We start from the raw sequence: 20,028 nt of genomic DNA, 5'->3' as shown, positions 1-20,028 counted from the left end.
ATACCTGTACTATGTGCCACTGGTTAATCCTAAATGGAAAAACTTCCATTCTATGTGCTAAGGGCCACCCATCCCCTATAATTCACTGTGCTCACACAGAAACCAAGGGCACACATACATGATAGGTTACAGCTTTTGAATGTGATAAATATCAGTAAAATCAGCCGGTCATTGCCCCAGTATTTGTTCCTCCCTGTGAAATAACCTGTTAAAAACCAATGCTTTATTGGCGAAAGGCATTTGAAGCATTTGAAGTCAGTGTCTGTCTCAGATTGGCTGTAAATAAATACCACAACCAGCAATATATTTTACAACTCAAAGCAGCTGAGAAATTAAACATTGTTTGAAACTATTTAACCATTTAAATAGGATTTAAAGATACAAATTATATTTAAAAAGTGCAATTTTACTAAACATTCTGACCAAGAGATGATTGTAGGAATGAGTTCTGCTGTCTAGATGTGTGTATTTTATCTATAAGATATTCTTAATGGTGTTTACTAAGGATTATAGAAATTGTAAAATACTATGGACAACTTGAAGAGCTTGCAGCATGACTGGCTAAAGAACTAGTCCAGCTTGCAATGTTAAGCTTCAGGAAAGACCAGGATGTTTTCCCTCCAGAAGTACCCTTATAGGAGAATCTCAGTGACTATCGTGCATCACTCTATTAAGGGTAACAATAGGGAAAGCAGACCCTACAACTGCTGAGAGACCAGGAGTACAAAGGGCCTCCCTGGTACTTAAAGGAGAAGGAAAGGCTAATAAAGAGTTAATCTCAAGCTGCAGGCATAAGTTCAGTTGTCTCAATAGTGCCCTTAAGTCTCCCCATATTTCAGATGATCAGAAGCTAAACAGGAAGAAAAAACGCTGAGCTGTGTAAAGAAGATTCCCATAATGCATCGCTCCAGCACAGACGCCGGGACCAAGTGAACATGCTCAGTTAGTTAGACTATGAATCAGCTTCCTGCTGATTGGCTCAGATCCACATTCCTAAGGGGGGAGAGTGAGTTCTTAGCATTCTTGAGGGAGGAGGGAGCAGGAGAGAGCAGGAAGCTGAAAGCTGCGTGTCTCTGGCAGAGGAATTACAGACACAACTAATCTTTTTACAGAGAAGTCAGTGCAGTGTTTCTGTGAGTGCTTATGGCTGTATTTACATAGACCTTTCTGATAAAGCTTACTTAGTTTTTACCTTTCCTTCTCCTTTAACTCAAATACAGTAAATGTTTACAAAATAGGTCAAGGGTGCATTATATATACTATTTATGTGTACTATCTGCTTATAACAACTGTTTTTGGTGTTGGATCTTCTCCCAAGCAACAACCTCTCTGATCATGGTCAGTTTTCTTTTATGGATTAACAGGAGGATGTGTTTTGTTCAGTTTTTATACGTTTTCTAATAGTTTAAGCACTAATTTGCCAGCAAATTGGACAGACATTTTTTGAACTGTTATAAGAATACTTTAGAAATGGTATTTTATGAGAACACTGCTTTGTTGTCAAATATTAATCATTACATTTTTCTCCGTTTGTATGCATGCCCTGTTATAATTGCCTGCCAGACGTAAACATATATATTTGATTCCTACCCCCGGTGCTACTGCTTCAGATGAACAGTATACAAAGTATTTTTTTTTGCCACAGCTGCACAGTTTTTACTGCAGGGTGCAGGAAGGGTCAACTGTGACCATTTCTGCTCATGCAGCCCCATTTTACAACCCCTACTACTATTTTTTTCATATGAGGAAGCGTATGCAAGTACATTCAAAGAAGGAATAGGCAGTGCCTAAGTGTCTCCAGCATTTTTATCGCTTCTTCAGATCATGGTTCTAAAGTATATGATAAAGAAGAACAATTAGTAGTTTTATTTCACATACTTTATTCTTATGAAAAAAATATTATGATGTATAAAACAAAAAATATACATCTGTCACACAGTGCAATAAATATGTTTCACTTGCAACCACATCATTAATATTTACCACAGATTATTGTAAGCCCCGAAAACTGCACACACATACTGACATTCTTGGATAAACTTCTGGAGGGTCATTTGCTCTTCCTGGTGAACACAAAAATAATAATCTGTTACTTTATGAAGGAAAGGCATTGCTAACAGGGTTCAAGCTTGCAATTATATAGAGGCCCTTTAATAGAGATGGAACCTCTGGAAAGTATTTATTACTTCTAACCTCTACAGATCATCTGATTATTTAATCTTTCCTAATGTATCTTTATATAGTTCGAATTATAAGGTGCCTATCACTTGAGCCTGTAAACAATTGCAGACCCACTAAATAAAAGAGAGGAAGCCTCTCATAACACTGAGGAGAGGTCCAGTAATTAACTCATGCTGCTGTATATGCAGAGAACCACTGTCACATGGCAGCGCTTAGGATGGCAGAAACTTACAGAAATGAAGACTCATCCATTTGTGCTCTTTAATTGTCTGTAATGAAATCTGTAAGAGACCATTGCTGCTCCTTGTGAATAACAAATAGTCCAGCTAGTCTGACATCAACTGGCCCCACAAAGGGGAGCTACCCAAAGTAGCTTCAGCCAAAAAGCAAGTTTTATATAAAAACTTTAAACCAAGGAGCAGACCTTGACTTGGCCTTGGAAGCTTTTCTACCTTACGTATATTTGATATAAAAAATAAAATTGATATTAATGAATAAAAGACAACCCAGCTAAATGATCCGTGTCATTAACAGATCATCATTAGGTTGAAAGGAAGTCACGCTCTGAGTACTCAGATCTCATCTGAAAACATAAAATATGTGACAGAAATCCACTTACCTTTTCAAAAACTATGGTCTAACAAGCTTCTAATTTGAGACTTGGAAAGAGATCTTTCAAGGATACGGTCTACTTCTTTCTTTGGCGTTCCCTAAAAATGCACAAAAAGACTGTGTTGTCTTTAATTGGCATACAAATACCTAAAACAAACATGTCTTAATAATCTGTAAACAAGGTAACATCAAACCATATGTAATTTACAGCTAAGAGATCCCCTGGGATCTTTCACACTACTTAATCATAGGCAATTCAAACAGACTGAATAGTCATTTAAAAACTGAAGTATAAAAACAGAACATGCAGCCAGATGCATGCAACATTAGAGGTCACTGACACATTAGGAATGTCCTGTATCTCCTCGGAGGTTAATGCACACTACCCATTTTGATTGCAACAGACTGTCACTTGTCACTACTTACTGGTGCAAATAAGAAGGGCTGCAAGTAGCTCCAGGCCTATGTTTATAATTCAGTTTTCATGGTTGGGTAATATAAATGGTTCCAGGGCTATTCACTGCGCTTCCCATAATAATTTGTTTGTAGGTATGACAGTGTTTGACAATTGCTCAGTTGGTAATCTACAGCTCCCACATCAAATTGCAGCAAGTTAGCTGTCTGTCTCTGTAACAACAGCCTGTTGTGGCTGTTGCGGTGATCCAACTCCAGATTTCCATATACATGTAGAAATTAGCTGCCCACACCTTATTTAAGACCAGTCATTAGATGGGTGAGTGTAGGTTTGATGCCTTTGCTTCTTAAAGAATTCTGATTATGGGAAGCTAAATTTTGTTAAGCCTCTAAGGTTATGCCGAATGGGAAAACATTACAACGGCATTATACCTCATTCTGTAGCAAGCTTGTGGTTTCTTTGACAGCTCTTAAATATGTTGCAGGTTAGAATCTGCCATCTGGGTTCTTGTCCGATGTGAATCAGGCTAGTAGACCCACACACAAGGGCTAATATTCAGTTGGTGACACCTTAAAAATTCTACACATTAGAACTGCTTTCAGGTAACCTATTGTTTCTCCTACTCCCATGTAACTGGAGGAGTCCCAAGCTGGACTTGGATTTCTTACTATTGAGTGCAGGGAGCTGCTATCTTGCTACCATCTGTATTTGGTTCAGGCTAATCCTGGATCTGACCAAAATCCCAAACCTGAATCCTGTGCTAGTTCCATCCTTAGCTAGATAGCATCCTTATTTATAATATATAAAACATATATAATACACTCTAAGAATGGTGTTTGCGCATCTGATGATGCAATATGCAATATGATAATGAAATACTCACAAATGACAGCTGCTGCTTGGCACTGTGAGTGGTTAGAAGATTAACCACCCGGTTGTGTATTGACTCCCATGTGTTTTGCTCACTTTGAAATCTGCAAGGTAAAATAAAGAAAGAAATACATGAGAAAGCCCAATGGTTCACAAGTATTTATTTTTCCTTTGTAATTGTCCTTAAATATTTATTACATTTAAAGTAAAAGTACATTCTGATGTACCTGATGTCACACAAACCATTGTGAAAAAAAAAATCGTCATGTATGCCAGATACTTCATTAAACTCTGCCTCATATGTATGTACAATGTTTATTTTTCACACACAAGAGCCATGAATATACTGTAAATTATATCTTTATAAATGGTGCTTAGTGATGCCACCAGTTATAATTGTTCCTTGATGTAATTTCTGTAACATGACTCACTGAAACGTGTGTATTATAATAAATAAAGTACATCCAATTGAAAAATATGAGTATATTAGAAGTCACCTCACAGATCCATGGCCTGTATAATTTTTATAACTCCTCTTTGACTTATAATATCCTTATATTTTACAAAAGGGGGTACTTTATTCACTATATAAACAGTGATTTGTGATGTCATCAGTTATTATCAGTGTGTAGTTATGCTGACAAGAGTCATTGAAAACTCTGTATTAGAAACTATAATGTAACCATCCTGTTCCTGTAAAACATGATATTAGCAGTTGCCTTGAACTTCCATGACCTGCAATAAAGCACTTGGCCTGCCTGCAGCCTCTGTAGGAGCCACTATAGACAGAACTATTCTTTGTCATATTTATAGCATCGTAGACCTCATTTTAGGCTATCTTAAAACAAACCAAGGACTGTGCAGGGTTGAAAGCCTTCCAGTCTTATAAAAGACTGTCCTGTATGGTTGAAGCCACATAAGATCCCCCAACACATTATACAGGGATAAGTGACGAAAGCATGTTTTTGCTTTCTTTAACCACTATTAAACCATGCTGAGACAGCAAATCAAAGTATTTGCTGCTTTGACTGTGTCCTTTTATTTGATTCTAACAGAAACATAAGCACATAAGGAATGGCACCCACATAAGGGCTCATTTTCAATGAGAGGGGCACAAATGCTGGCACGCTACATGCACTATACTTTTGTCTACATATTTGTCTTGAGCAGCTGTTAGGTACAGGGATCTGTAAGAACCTTGCTTTTTCAGGTACTTCAGGAGTTTGGGAAACCATGACCTTAAAGCTGGGTACAGAAGAACAGTTGTAGTGAAATTTGACTAGGCTTTGCTAATTCCACAGCTCCCCTGTCTCCTGTAGTGGTAGGCTAAACTGCTTGCAAGAAGTGTGAACATTCTACTTGCATTTGTAAATGTGCCCTACAGTGTTTTATGGTTTTTGCAGTCTCAGAATTACAAACCTTTCACGCAGAAGAGGGCGTGCAAGAACTGGACTATTTTTCTTGTGCTCCAAAGAATATGTACTAGATCTTAGTGGGCTTTCAAATGTGTCTATTTTTGCAGAAGACCCCCTTTCCCCCTTTGCTTCTCCTGAATCCAGATAGTCCTGGAAAGCAAACAAAAGATATATAAAACAAAACACCAAGACTTGGGGATTAGAATAAGTGATTGAGAGAAACTACAAGCACTTTGTTTGAAAAATTTTTGAGCCAACAGCATAACTACTAATAAAATGCCCCAGCATCCAATGATGATCTCTTTTTGCCAGTGCAGAAATAATTATTATATTATATAAATATAAGCTCAATTACAAAGCACTAAATGGGACACTTATAAGCACAATCGGTCACCAGTCTATGGAGAAGCCCTCCGTCTAAACATACCCTACTCCCCTAGCTAGCAGCTGAGGGCTTCTCAGTGGACTAGTAATTATAACAATAGGGGAAAAGTATGGCCATTTTGCTTTAACATTGCCAGAAATGTTTAATTCTAATACAACTTCTACCACCTCTTATCACCTCACTTCAATCCAAATATTATTGAAATTTGCTAAATAGACAACTATTTAATTAACTCTTCAATGGAAAATTTCTGAAGCTTTATATGTTGACTATTCCAACAATGACAATAGACAACGAACAATGTCAAAGAAACAAATATTACTCATTTGACACTTTATAAGGTGTTATTGTGAATAAAGACATTCAGCAGTTGATAGTATGGGAACAATCTATTTAACATTAGCAGTTGATGACAAACAAAAATATCAGCTTAGTCTTGGCCCATAAAGTTTTTTAGGGTTACCGAAGCTAATTGGAAATTCTGTTTAAAGGATAAGTATCCTTTTATTTTAAAATCCCCTAAAATCACTCTGTACAGCCCCCAGACTAACACACCTTTCTCCATGCATGCAGATTTTTTTTTGTTTCTCTATTACAAGCAGCTAAACACCAGTTATTTTAGCTACTTCCTTTTCTAGCATGAAGCTCTGCCCATTTTGCTTACTGAGCACTCCTTCTCTCTCCAATTATGAAGACCTGAAAGAGGTGCCTACTGGGCATCCTCACTGCCTCTTCTCCAATTAAAATCAATCAGGTATGCGCAGTAGGAAGCAGAGAGGTTTGTTAATACCCACTCTGTAACCAGTAGCTAGTGGTTATTCTTCTATCTTTGTTTCTGCAGAAGCATAATCTCTTCTGTCCTTGCCTTCCCAACACCATAAACAGGCCAATATGTCTCAAGGCATTTGAAAATACATTCTTCAAGCAAACAAAATGCATGTCTCACTTGCTTATAGTTCCTTTAAGGTCATCATAGTCAGTGTAAATGGGGTTTATTACAGAAGATACCATTGGGAACCAATGTCCCTTCTTCATGCAATGTATTCTCACCACCACGTTGTTAAAAATGAAAGTTCTTCTTTCATTCTGGTGTAGTTCGCAGTGAGGTATTCCTACTTAATTCGTTGTTTGGAAAACTATTGGCTGACTAGTTACGTCATGTAACTCTAATGTCAGGACAAGTTGGATAATGTTGCATCATTAGTGCCAGGTCTTTGTGACTCTGAGCATTACTAGTGTTGGGCACCATCTTTATTTGATATCTGTGGCATTAAGTACTACTATCAGCAGTGTATAAGGAAATTATACATAACCTCTGATTCTTTCTGGTCTGTGCTAAGTGAGAAATACCTTTTCTAGTAATCTTGAAGCATGAAAACTGTCATATGATAAAGCTGAAAAAGCAAAAAAAAAAAAATGAAAATGAAACAAAGAACTCAGTATTTTCTGCTGTATACATACTTTAGCTTAGCATAATGATATATTACTTTGTGAAGGCTGCATGTAAAAGTGAAGAACAACAATAATTAACACATGCTTAAAGTTATCTGCATCACTTTAATTTGCAAAGTAGTGTGTGTCTCCATTAATATTATATTTAAACTTATATGTGAGGATTTTTGGCATTTTGTGTTTTGCATTTAGTCATTTCTGTCAGGAGTGGAATGAGAGGAGTGGAAGAGAACTATTTCATTTTGGACTTTGGAAGCAGCCATGTTATTCGTTTTGAAGTTAGTGGTTCTAAGTGCTACTGCCATTGCTTTTATGTGAATATTTATTTGATTAATATTAATCAAATTTGTAACACTAAATATTCACATTAAAATATGTCACTAGACATTTTGCAGAATGAAATGAAAGTGATAAAAAGTTATTTTCAGTGCAGGCAATAGAACAAATAAAAACTAAATATGAGAGGAAGAAATACTCTTACTCTTTTATATAAGTGAGAAGTTTTTTGGATCTTTTATTTGCATACACTCATTGGGTATGAATTTTACTTTTGATGTGACTTGTTTTGTGTGATTAAGATGTATTTTACTCTATATTTATGTTATTATGGATTACATGTATACTACAATTAACCCTGTGATATGTATTTTTCATAAACTCTTGATTGAATTTTAGTCCTACTAGACATAACAGTTTGTGACATAACAAGTGATGTAGTGTATGCTGATGTCCTGGGAGAATATCCAGGGCTTACTATATACCATATAGAGCAATGTCCAATTTAGCTGAACTGATGAATCCGAAACAAACAATAAATCCTTAGTAAGAGAATAAAAGTACAAACCTCTCTTTAGCCGGGATTGATGAGTTTTACTGCTTAACTTTGACTGGTGTCTGGCCTTTGAATGTTGTAGCACACTATCTCCAAAAGACTTGGAACTATCAACCTAAAGACAGAAAAGGATATTGGTATACAATGTTATCACTATTACTTACAGGGATGAAAGAAAGATTCTACCTGCTATTAAGGTATAGCAGAAAAAGATTAGGTTTACCAAGTGACCATTATCCATACCCCGTGCAGGTTGGAGAGGGATTTCTTTTTTAAGGGACACATTGGCCTAATCTCTATACATTCCAATGGGGTAGACAGGTTATTCTTCATATACTTCATACCCATTCCCCTAACCACTGAAGATGAAGTATGGTGATATTAAAAATTTATTAGGGTCTACTAGTTTATCCTTAAGGGAGCTCTTTTCCCTTCTTCTGTTCAATGGGAGAGGACTTTGAATGTGCTAAGAGAGTATCCCCCTCATGGTATGGTAGCCTTTCTAATTTTCAGTTCCCTCAGACTAACAACCCAAATGACTGGAACAGCCCCAATTACTGGCAGATACAGTATATCATCATATTACATTTTTAAAGCTATCTGATCAATCAACCATCCGTTATAGAAGTTATAGATATCGGTCCAGATCATCAGGCCACAAAACACGTGAAAATTGTGCATGAAAAGTTTTACTGTCTGTTTGTGAATACTATTATTATTATAAATAATAACTAATACTGCCTCAAAATGAAAATACTTTACTAACTGTCTAGTGAAAGAGTACTGCCTTTCCTGTTAAAGGATATATTAGTAGATATACTACCTGTTTAGCAAGAGAATACTGGTCTTAGTTATAGTTTAGTAAAAGAGCTAATACTGCCCTGTCTAGTGATAAAGCTGATTGTTCAATAACATAAAAGTAATCTTAGGGGTCATTTGCTACCTCAAGATGCAAAGTGCAAAACATGGGCATAATTGAGCATGTTTTTGAACTTTGCCCCTGCCCTGCAGAAAGGAGAATTAGCAGTTCTGAATGTAGAGATCTACGCTTACCACATGAAAACAGTGCTGTTCTGCAGCTCTGTATTCATAAGGGGCTGAGGAAAGCACATAGGCTTCCCCCTTCCCACCCCATAACTTGTGTGTCATTCAGACAAGCAAGTTTGCAGGCACCAGCAAGTGTAGGCTGCACTTAGCACCTACCTTATGGCAGCTGAAGGGGACAGGACTGCTTTACACCTGCCTACTCTACCCTCTACACCTCATGTCAGTTTTTGGTTTATCTGGCTTAAAGTTCAGAGACCAGCCCATCTGGGGTCTTTGTAAAAGATTCTTATTAACTCATGTTCAGTGTGACTACTGCCTGTTTAGAGATATAACACTGGCAGTGACCAAGATATTATAACCACAAGTGGTATGTATAGAAAACAATCAACACACAGCTTGCCTGCTTAAAAACACTGCATGCTCAGTGACCTTTCTAGGTTAATTGCATTTAACAATCTTTGGAGCAAGATTATTACATTTATTGTTATGAATTATAATAATCATCATCATCATAGTAGTGTGCATAATAAATGGTTTCATGTCATTATGAAAACAAGATCACAAATACTGAATAACATTATTCACGTATCACACATGAATTTATCAGATGGTGATAATGAGAGTAATTGTTGTACTCAAGAGGATAAAACTTACATGTCTAACAATGAAAGGAGGCCTTGTGTCATTATCTGAGCTGTTCAGGCTTAAATTTGCAAGCTGTTGCTGTACGTTCTTGTTTAGTTCATTAACACATCTTCGGCTAAAAGGAGATGGAGATCGAGATTTTGATGATTTAGTTGGACTGCTGTAGTTCTTAGCTGGGCTTTTGCCTCTTACTGGGTTTGATGAAGTAGATCTTGATTTTCTGGATGAGACTGTTAAAGGTCTACTGATATATGACTTGACTGCCTGTAATACCAAAGCATTTCAAACATGAGATGGCAAGTCACTAAAAAACATTTATTGTTACTGCTGGTTAAATAAGCAGCCAATGTGCATTTCTGTTTTCTTGTTATTCCGTTATTGCTTGTCTGCTATGGATGTTTGAAACAGAAATATCTGTGCACGCATAGCTAAAATGGTACCTGCTGGAAAGCGTAGTCATACCTCGCATTTAATGTCCACAAATATTAATGCCAATGGTCATCTTCCTGGTTGACAAGACCTAAATGATTTTTTAGAACTGTAATTTAAAGTCAGCCAGTCAGCAGTACAAGCAAGGTCAATAGAGCTGCTGCTGCAGGTAAGGCAGATGAATGATAAAGGTCTATTGTAATTAGAATTATATCCATGAATTTTTTTTTTTTTTTTTTTTTTTTTACAGGGACTAAATGGGCTTACAGTTAACGCGATTTACCCGCAAAGGAACTTTTACAATCCGGGGTGACCCTCCACGGGATTATCTTGCTGACCCCCAAGGAAAGTTTTTGCCCTAACCTCCCACAATTTTTTAGGGAGGTACAAGGTGAAACCTAATTCTGGTATTTGGTTTATTGCACTGAGTGAAGTAAACTCAGTTAACATTTGACTGTTTTATATAGTTTAGTTATAATGTGTTTTTTGGTTGATTATATCCTCACTGTTCATTTCCCTGAGGAGCATACAATGAAAGGTTCGCATGATTATAAAACGATGTACCATATTTTCACTGCAAAATTTCCTCCATTTATAATTGTTTATCTCTACTTAGATAGCCACAATGGGTTTGAAAATCTTGTCTCATAATGTTCAGGGATTTAATTCCCCGACGAAACGGAGAAAAGCTTTTCAATATTACAACTCTCTCCGTATAGATATACTTCTTCTCCAAGAAACTCACTTTTCAGCAACTTCCTATCCTAAATTTCTGCATAAAGCCTATCCCATAGTCCTTATGGCAAATAGTCCAAACAAAACCAAAGGGGTGGCGATTTGTATTAAAGCTGGATTACAGCTACAAATTTTAGAAACTTATAGAGACCCAAACGGTAGATATTTAGCAATCAAAATACTGATGGATGACCAAACCCTGACCTTGGTTTCCTACTACGCCCCCAATACTAACCAACTGCAATTTTTTGAAACAGTAACTAGCCATCTATCCCATTGGGCAGAAGGTCAGTTAATCATTGGTGGAGATACGAACAGTATACTAGATAGATACTGGGACAGACAGACAATTTCTTTGCAAAATACTAATACCCCTCCCCATATCTCACCTGAGGGAGCGAAAATAAAAACTTTATGCACATCTGAAGGATGGGTGGATATCTGGAGAGAACTTCACCCAGCAACTAGACAATATTCCCACTATTCTGCAGCCCATAAAGTATATACAAGAATAGATCATATTTGGGTTTCACAAGGGTTGGTAGAAATGCCTCAGTCTTCCAGAATCCTAAATACCCCATGGTCTGACCACTCACCAATATTATATACAATCACACTTCTTCATTTGCCAAACTCTAGAGGAAGGTGGCGAATGAACGAATCTATATTAAAAATCCCAGAACTATATACCCAGATTGAAACCTCCCTGAAAACATATTTTCGGGAGAATATTAACTCAGTTACTTCTTATGCTACCTTATGGGAAGCTCATAAGACAGTGATTCGAGGCCTCTTAATACAGTGTGGAGCACAAAGGAAAAAGGCACGTAACTTAGAAATATTTCAGACTACCACACAGTTAAATGATCTTATGCACCAACAAATAGATAACCCCATGGTAGATCTCCGTAGCTCTATAGATTTAACTCGAACTAAATTAGACTTACTACTTACACACAAAATGGAAAAAACATGGAAATGGACCCAACAAAAACTATACTACCATACCAATAAGCCTGGCAGGCTTCTAGCTAGGAAACTTCGTAGGAGATTAGACTATACTCCAATTAACAAAATAAAGAACAAAAATGGCTTCATCACAACCACGCTTCAAAGTATAATACAAGAATTTTATAACTTTTATAAAGAACTGTATAAAGCACCCCCTCTGCCCTCAAATACTAAATATGATTCCTTCTTTCGAGATATAAAACTACCAACCCTCACCTCAACACAACACCAAACTCTCAACGCTACGATAACAGAAGAAGAGGTTAATATAGCAATTAAGTCTCTCAAACTTCCCAAGACACCCGGCCCTGACGGTTTTCCGGCCTTGTACTATAAGAAATTTTCCCATATTCTTATCCCACATTTGACGGCTATGTTTAATCAACTTCAGAAAGGAGACAAATTTCCAGCTCAAACACTAATGGCTTCAATAACACCTATCCCTAAGCCAGATACAGACTTGACAGAATGTAAAAACTATCGGCCAATCTCGATTCTGAACTTGGATATTAAGATACTGGCTAAGGTGTTAGCTAACCGCCTAAGTGTAATCCTACCGAGTTTGATTCAGAGAGATCAAGTGGGATTTGTCCGAGGGAGACAGGCAGCAGATGCTATAAGGAGACTTATCCTTCTTACGGCTTGGGCAAATAAAACCAAAACTCCATCAATGCTTTTAAAACTAGATGTTAAAAAAGCATTTGATTCTCTAGCTTGGCCTTATCTAAAATATACTTTGCGGAAATGGGGAATAGGCATAAATTTTACAAGATGGATACAAACGTTATACGACAACCCCACAGCCAAGATCCACATTGGACCATACACTTCTCCCTCATTTACTATTGAGAGAGGTACACGTCAGGGGTGCCCTTTGTCCCCATTACTCTTTGACTTAGCACTGGAACCCTTGGCTATAGCAATACGAAACAATCCTGACATTTGTGGCTGTAACCAAGGCGATCAACAACATAAACTTAACATGTTTGCTGATGATATCACGCTATTCATCACCCGTCCATTACTGTCGTTACCTAATTTATATTTGATTTTACAAAAATTTGGTTCTATCTCAGGTCTCACGATAAATCATACTAAAACAGAGGCATTAAACATAAATTTACCACATGAATTAACAAAATTGTTATCCCTTAATTTTGAATTTAAATGGAATAAAAACTATATAACGGTTTTAGGAATCCAACTGACCAAAACATTTGAACAACTATATCAGGCTAATTACCCCAAATTATACGGTAAAATAAGTAAACTTCTGGAGGACTGGGGCAAATATCACATATCATGGATAGGTAGAATAACGGCAATAAAGATGGTTTTACTCCCTAAACTCCTTTATCTATTTAGAGTGCTCCCTATTCCACTCAAACGTATAGATCTTAGGAAATTAGAAGCTAACCTATCTGCATTTATTTGGGATAAAAAACCCCCTAGAATACGGATTAGCACATTACAGAGGTCAAAAATGGAAGGAGGACTGGGACTTCCAAACCTCTGGAAATACTATATAGCAGCTCAATTGACACATATTCCCCTTTTGCATACTAACAATATTTCTCCCTTATGGGTACATTTAGAAAATAGTATGGCAGCACCTTTTACAGCAGAATCCCTGCTTTGGACGCAAATGAAACATAGGCCAAGTATTAACAGCCCCACATTGAGACACTCACTGACAATTTGGGATACCTACGCTGCCCTATACAAGTTGCAATCGCCCCATACTCCAGTATTCCCAATATTTAAGCATCCGCAATTTCTACCAGGGCAACAAATATGTTCATTCCAATGGTGGAGTGATCAAAATCTTAAGAGAGTTGGGAATTTGCTCACTGTCAGGGGCCCCTTTACAATTAACTATTTGAAAGAGAATTATAAGCTCCCAAACTCTGAATATTTTCGAGCATCCCAAATACTCCACTTGGTGTCACAATGCTGGAAACAGAATACATCTCAATCTACAAAACAAACCTATTTTGAGAAATGGTGCACAGATGGTATCACCCCCCTGAAAGCTATTACAATTATGTATCAACACATTAACTCTCCCAAAGAACTATTAAACCTTCAATACATTAAGTCATGGAACAAAGAATTAAATAAAGCCCTTGGAGAACCTGACTGGAAAAAACTATGGGAAAATATACGGAAAAGCTCAAATAACACAATTCTACTGGAAGCAGGTTACAAAGTCCTTTTCAGGTGGTACCTTACTCCTAAAAAACTTGCACATATTTATCCTAATATTAGTGAGAACTGCTTTAGGGGGTGCTCTATACCAGGAACCATGGCCCATGTATGGTGGACATGCCCGCAAGCAATTAGATACTGGATACGAGTATATAATATGATATTTGCTGTTTTAAATGTGAATTTACAAAAAGACCCATACGAGGCATTAATGGGTGCACCGGCCCAAGGGGTGACCAATATACAGCAGAAACTAATCAATCAAATATTCTTAGCTGCAAGGCAAGTTTTAGCGAAATCTTGGAAATCCCCTTCCATCAATTACAATTTACTTAAACCCAAGATAGACTGGATATTCACGAATGAAAAGCTAACTAGTATTGCCTTAGATAAATACCCACTGTTTCTTAAAATTTGGCAACCGTGGATTGACTATAGGTTTGGAGGAACTCTTTCTACCTCGACACTATCTGCTTAACAATTTGTAGTGAAAAGTTTTAATACACTTATGTTTAACATCATGCTCCTCTGATATTAACCATCCCCTTGTTTTTCCCCGTTTTTTTTCTTTTTTGATAGTGAATAGCACGTTAGCTTTTAATTATACACGAAAACAATACTTGCTACTGTTACCGGTTAGATTTGATACTAAATTTGCAATCTGTAACAACATGACATTACTTCCTAAATGCAATGTTTGTAAAAAAAAACAAAAAAGAATGCAATTTCGTGTACAAAATGTGAAATATTGAACTGATTGCTATAAAACAATAAAAAAATTTAATGACAAAAAAAAAAAAAAAGAATTATATCCATGAAAATAATAAGATATTTACTTTAAACTGAAATTATATCATTTACAAACACGTTTCATTGATCAGTTACAGTAAGATTTATGAACAAAGTTTTCATTTTCAACCAAATGAGCCTTTCCCTTATTCTAAATGTACTACACTAGTAAAAGCTAACTACTGCTTTGTTAGTGTTACCTGAGCAGGACAAAAAGCCAGCTTGCGTCACGAACCCCTAAGTTCTTAACTGTTCAGAGCCCTGCTATGCATAGAGAAGGATGTGTGTGACATCTGGACTGCACTGAATGGCAACGGAGCAAAGGCTTATCCATTCCTTCCAGCATACACTAGCTTTCGCATCACTCAATCTAAAACCAACCCTATTCCCAGGAGTATTTCTATGATGCCATCTCACACAATACTTCAGGCAGATTTGTAGTCACATATATTTGTATACATTCAATGAACACATAAACACTATAATTGATTCTAATTTATGTCAATAAAACTAATAGATGAATAGATCATTCCATAGATTTTACTGTTCACTACAATTTAACCTGCCTACATAAAAAAATTGCTTCACTCAGAGTGTTAAACTTACAGGACATTTCTTCTGAAAATCATGTGGCTTTTCTTTAATGGTGGTCCTTGTAGAAAATTCAATCTTTGGAGCAATTCCCTTTAAAAAAAAGTAAATTGATAAAAAAAATAAAACTAAAGTACTAGAAAAATGTATAAAGATATGTATAAATTTTATGTGTGTAGGTACAAATTTTTTCTTCAAAATAAGATACTAACAGGAAGGTAATACCATAGAATTCAATGCAAAACTTTTAGCAATTGTAATTAATTACTTAGGACTATGACCTGTCTGGTTTTCACTGTTTAAGATTCCCACATTATGTATTTAGATGTTCTATTACTTACAAATCCCTTCACAGCAACCAATCAATTGTGCAAGCATTTAGTATTTATGATCACAATAAAATTGACAATAGGGAAAAGCAAATAAACTTTATTGATTAATAAACCACCAAAGCAAGTTTTCCACAACAGTCTGGAAAAGAGCCACAGCTCAAAAACACAATGTCACACAAAGGACCAGTGGGCTCTAAACCTATCTATATGATTTCTGATATACCAGGCACAACGATTTAGCTTCTCATAACACTAAAGCAACAAGCCAAAATATGTTCCTCTCCCATGATTTAAAGTACAGCAGATACAGTAAAAATTAGATCTGTAAATAATGTTATCTAAATGTACCACTCAAGGTCAGTAAGTATAAATGATGGCAAGCAGTGACAAGAAGCAAAGAAATATTTAGGAAATTGCTGCAAATGGTTCAGGCTAACTCTAGGTTTAAGCTGAGTTCTGTCTTATTTTCCAGATAATTATAAAAGCTTTTTAGATCGGAGGAAGATGAGGCTTCAGTTTGTAAGGTATCCTGTACTTATTCAGTGGGCAAAAATTTGTATACAAATAAAATATGTTTTTTTAATTCATAGGCAGATAATGAAAGTTAATATTAGTTAGCCTATTCCAAAACAAAGAATGGTAATCCTGACTTTTTTACATATTCCTTGCCATTTCAAGTTGACCCCCCTCCCCCACGGGTTCCTAAACTGTCAACTGTGACAAATGATATTGTAAATGATCCTAGAAAAAAACAGCAAATCTGTCACATTAACAGCATATCATAAATAAAATATCAGTTTTACCAAGTAAAGTATTTATTTTTACAGTAACTCACAGGAAATCCATTAACTGTTTTCATTAGCACCTCCCGATCTACTCCAGGGTATGCTGGAGTCAGCTTGGGTTCGGGAAACAAGAACTGCCGAGTGTTCTCTTCAAAAACAGCCAGAATGTCTGCTACATAAACATAGGAACAATAGGAATTATTTTACCATAAAAGTTCATTTAAAATAAGGGCTCATTTATGTCTTCAAAACCAGTTGGTGTAAAACCACTTTTTTTAAAAGTACATGCATCAAAATAACTCCTTGCTCTTAGTACCGCTTAGTCCTTCCTGCTTTCCATTCCCAATTGTGGACTGCTGCGCCTATTAACGCAGAGGAAAACTGGCGCTACTGCAACCTCAGGCAATTGTGCTCAAATTGCACTTTGCTCACTGTACTTGGTGGATGTAAATTAGCCCCATAGTGACACTGACTGCTTCTTCCAAGGAAGCAGAAATAAAGTAAAATTACTAAAATATCTATTTATCTATGACAACTCTCTCACTTCCTAGAAGCTGTTGCAATTTTCTTCATGGTATCCATAAGTTAAGTGCTCTACAGAGGCCTATATATATTTATTATGTTCACTTAGAAGCCATTTTACTAAATCAGGTACCTCGGTGACAATAAAATAGCAGTATAAATAAAAAAAATGCGGTACTTTTAGGAATTGCACAATAAAATTAAAGGGAGCATAATCGTGGGAAACTTGCACCCCACCATCCACACAATCTCACAGAGGGGGTACTCTTTTTTGTGGGGGTCATGAGGCAGAAGTTGCACTCCTGGTTTCTATCTTTCTTAAATAAAAATTCTATCCCTGGCAAATAATGGGTGGGTATGGGGCCCGATATGGAGGCAGATATAGCAGATAAGCAACATAAAGGATAGGGGCACAGGATTTGAAGGGTAGAGCAATGGGGAGATAAGGGTAACCTGGAGCATAGATTGGTGGGGATGGGAATTACTAATTCACCAGTAAGTATTTTGGCAGAAAATGTGTAATAATGTCCCCACCATTGACCGGTATTTTACTGGCTATGCCAGATACCGATCCTATGTCCATTTCAAATATTACCCCAATGCATTATATAGAAAAAAAGGGAAAAGGTGTGTTTCTTCGTGCCTTTCTAGCAAGTCTTTGTCTACTGATGGTAAAGACAAGAATGTAAAAAAACACCTAGATTTTTTAGATGAAATCCTAAGTGCAAGGGTTTCAGCTGCAGCAGGTAGGGATGTTAGGAGTTGGAGTGCACTGCCACCTTCTGTTAAATAACTTCATGTGCAGCAGCAAGAATATTATTTACATGCTAATCAATAATATTTTTTTGAAACTTAAAATAATCTTTATCACCAGAATTTTCATACTTCCTATACCCCCAGCCACACAGGTAAAAATGCATTCCTTTTCTTACATAGGAACAGAGTGCACAGTTTGGTTGTTTTAGGTGAACTTGGCCTGGACCTTCATGTCCCCTCACATGCAACCACCAAGCTGTAAAACTGCCCTTACTTACAGTACTACAGCAGGAAGACTGGACCTTCCAGTCTAGTACCCTTAGAGATGGTGGCGGTTTCATTTTTCTTTACCATTATCTTACATATAAAGAAGAAAGTTTGCCTTGCATGTTTCTGGCTTTGTTCTTCATACATTCAGACACAATATGACACTTCGAAGGAACAATTAAAATATTATTAGTTCAAAACTGGCCCTGAAAAGTTTGCAACAGCATTTTTCATCTGGGTAAAAAATATTTTTTGTCGAAAACAAAACAACAATCTGTCTGCAATGCACACGCTTATAAATCTGAACAGTGAGATTGTGCCATTCTATAGTACAGGAGCAATACTTAGAAGTTCATAGTGGCAAAAGACTAAACATGTACCTAGGATTTTGGAGCTACTGATTAACCCCAAACTGACAGGTCTGTCCCCATCTTAGCCATTGTTACTGTGGCATTTTGAAGTATTAAAAAACTACTCAGCAAACACAAAGGAACCTAATTATCATACAATATAAAATGCCAGAACAACTTGTAAAACAAAGTGTGAATTTACAAACAAAAATGCAAACAAAATTTGTGCGACAAAATCGTATTGTCGCACCGAGTACGAAAGTTTCGGATTCATTCAAGCTTCGTTATTGTGACTTTGCTTGGGCCAGGTTGGAGCTGCAGAGTGCCATTGATTCCTATGGGAGGCTTCCAAAATCATGCACAGAAAGATCAAAGTCGGAAATGTTTTCCCGCTGTTTTCAATCGTTTGGTACAAAAATTTTGGATCGCCAATATGATATTATTGTGACTAATACGTTTTTTTCGTAAGCATTTTCGTGATATTTGCGATCTTCAGAAATTATTGTATCCAATCCGAATTTTTCCCATTCAGGATTCAAACTCGTGATTTGATGAATGTGCCCCTAAGGCTCTTTATCAAATGGTGAATTTATCAAGGTGTATGTTTTATTTTACACAGCCCAAACAGCAGATTTGTTACTTTAAATCCACCTCAGACCTTGTTTAATATATTAAAGTCAATAAGAAAAATTCAAGGGGCAAGTAATATTTTCTCATAGTATTTTCAAACAGCTGCTTCTGTTTACACCAGATTTTTACACAGAAGTCTGCAATTGCTGAAAACCATTACACAGCTTATAAGTACACTGTTTTTTATAGTGATGCCTGGTGATGTGTAGTGTATTTTGTTTTTTTTAGTGTATTTTTTTTACATAGACCCCAAAATGTAGAACAGTTGTAGTGTGTATAGAATACTAAAGCACTGTTTCAGTATAAAATCATATAAAAAATACTGTAACTCCCGTTGTAAAATAGGAATATATTACCTTGGAGTTCCTGTGGCTCTGTGCCTTTGTATGGTCATGGACCTTTTCAGTCACTTGTAATAATCTCATATGTTTACATTATTCTCTATTTTACTTACAGGATCTAACAGATTTTTTTTCATGTGTTTAATTTTTATATAACATAATATACAGGTTACCAAATGAAAATAGGGCTACCAAAAGAAAATTAGCTTTAAACAGTCTACCGCAAGTTAGTTTCTATGGGTAGTTTCACCAGTGCAATTTACTGTACTAACACAAGTTAGTTTCTATGGGTCGTTTCACCAGTGCAATTTAGCACCGATGTTTGTAAATAAACCCTGGCTTAGACCATGAATGTATTTTTGTGAATTTTAATAACTTGAAAAATAATGCTTCAAACACTTGCCAAGTCATGTTCTGCAGACCAAGAC

At 36.5% G+C, this 20,028-nt stretch overlaps 1 protein-coding gene across 2 annotated transcripts in view; it reads right to left on the bottom strand.

Moving 5' to 3' along the window:
• Positions 1 to 1,860: 1,860 nt before the first annotated feature.
• The window catches only part of spata6l (spermatogenesis associated 6-like), a 27,171-nt gene continuing 9,003 nt past the window's right edge, over positions 1,861 to 20,028 (bottom strand). Inside the window, exons 6-14 of one of the 2 annotated variants that reach the window (XM_018094306.2) lie at positions 16,785 to 16,903; positions 15,633 to 15,710; positions 9,864 to 10,118; positions 8,175 to 8,277; positions 7,229 to 7,272; positions 5,498 to 5,643; positions 4,092 to 4,182; positions 2,801 to 2,891; positions 1,861 to 2,063 (exon numbers count right to left, since the gene is read on the bottom strand). In XM_018094306.2, the coding sequence (XP_017949795.1) occupies positions 2,805 to 2,891; positions 4,092 to 4,182; positions 5,498 to 5,643; positions 7,229 to 7,272; positions 8,175 to 8,277; positions 9,864 to 10,118; positions 15,633 to 15,710; positions 16,785 to 16,903 (923 nt within the window). In that variant the 3' untranslated portion in view covers positions 1,861 to 2,063; positions 2,801 to 2,804. 2 annotated transcript variants of the gene reach the window in all.

Source organism: Xenopus tropicalis, chromosome 1 (genome assembly GCF_000004195.4).
Source record: "Xenopus tropicalis strain Nigerian chromosome 1, UCB_Xtro_10.0, whole genome shotgun sequence".
In the NCBI taxonomy this organism is placed as follows: Eukaryota; Metazoa; Chordata; class Amphibia; order Anura; family Pipidae; genus Xenopus; species Xenopus tropicalis.
The sequence above is the reverse complement of the archived record's forward strand: the minus strand, read 5'-3'. Positions and strand labels throughout refer to the sequence as shown.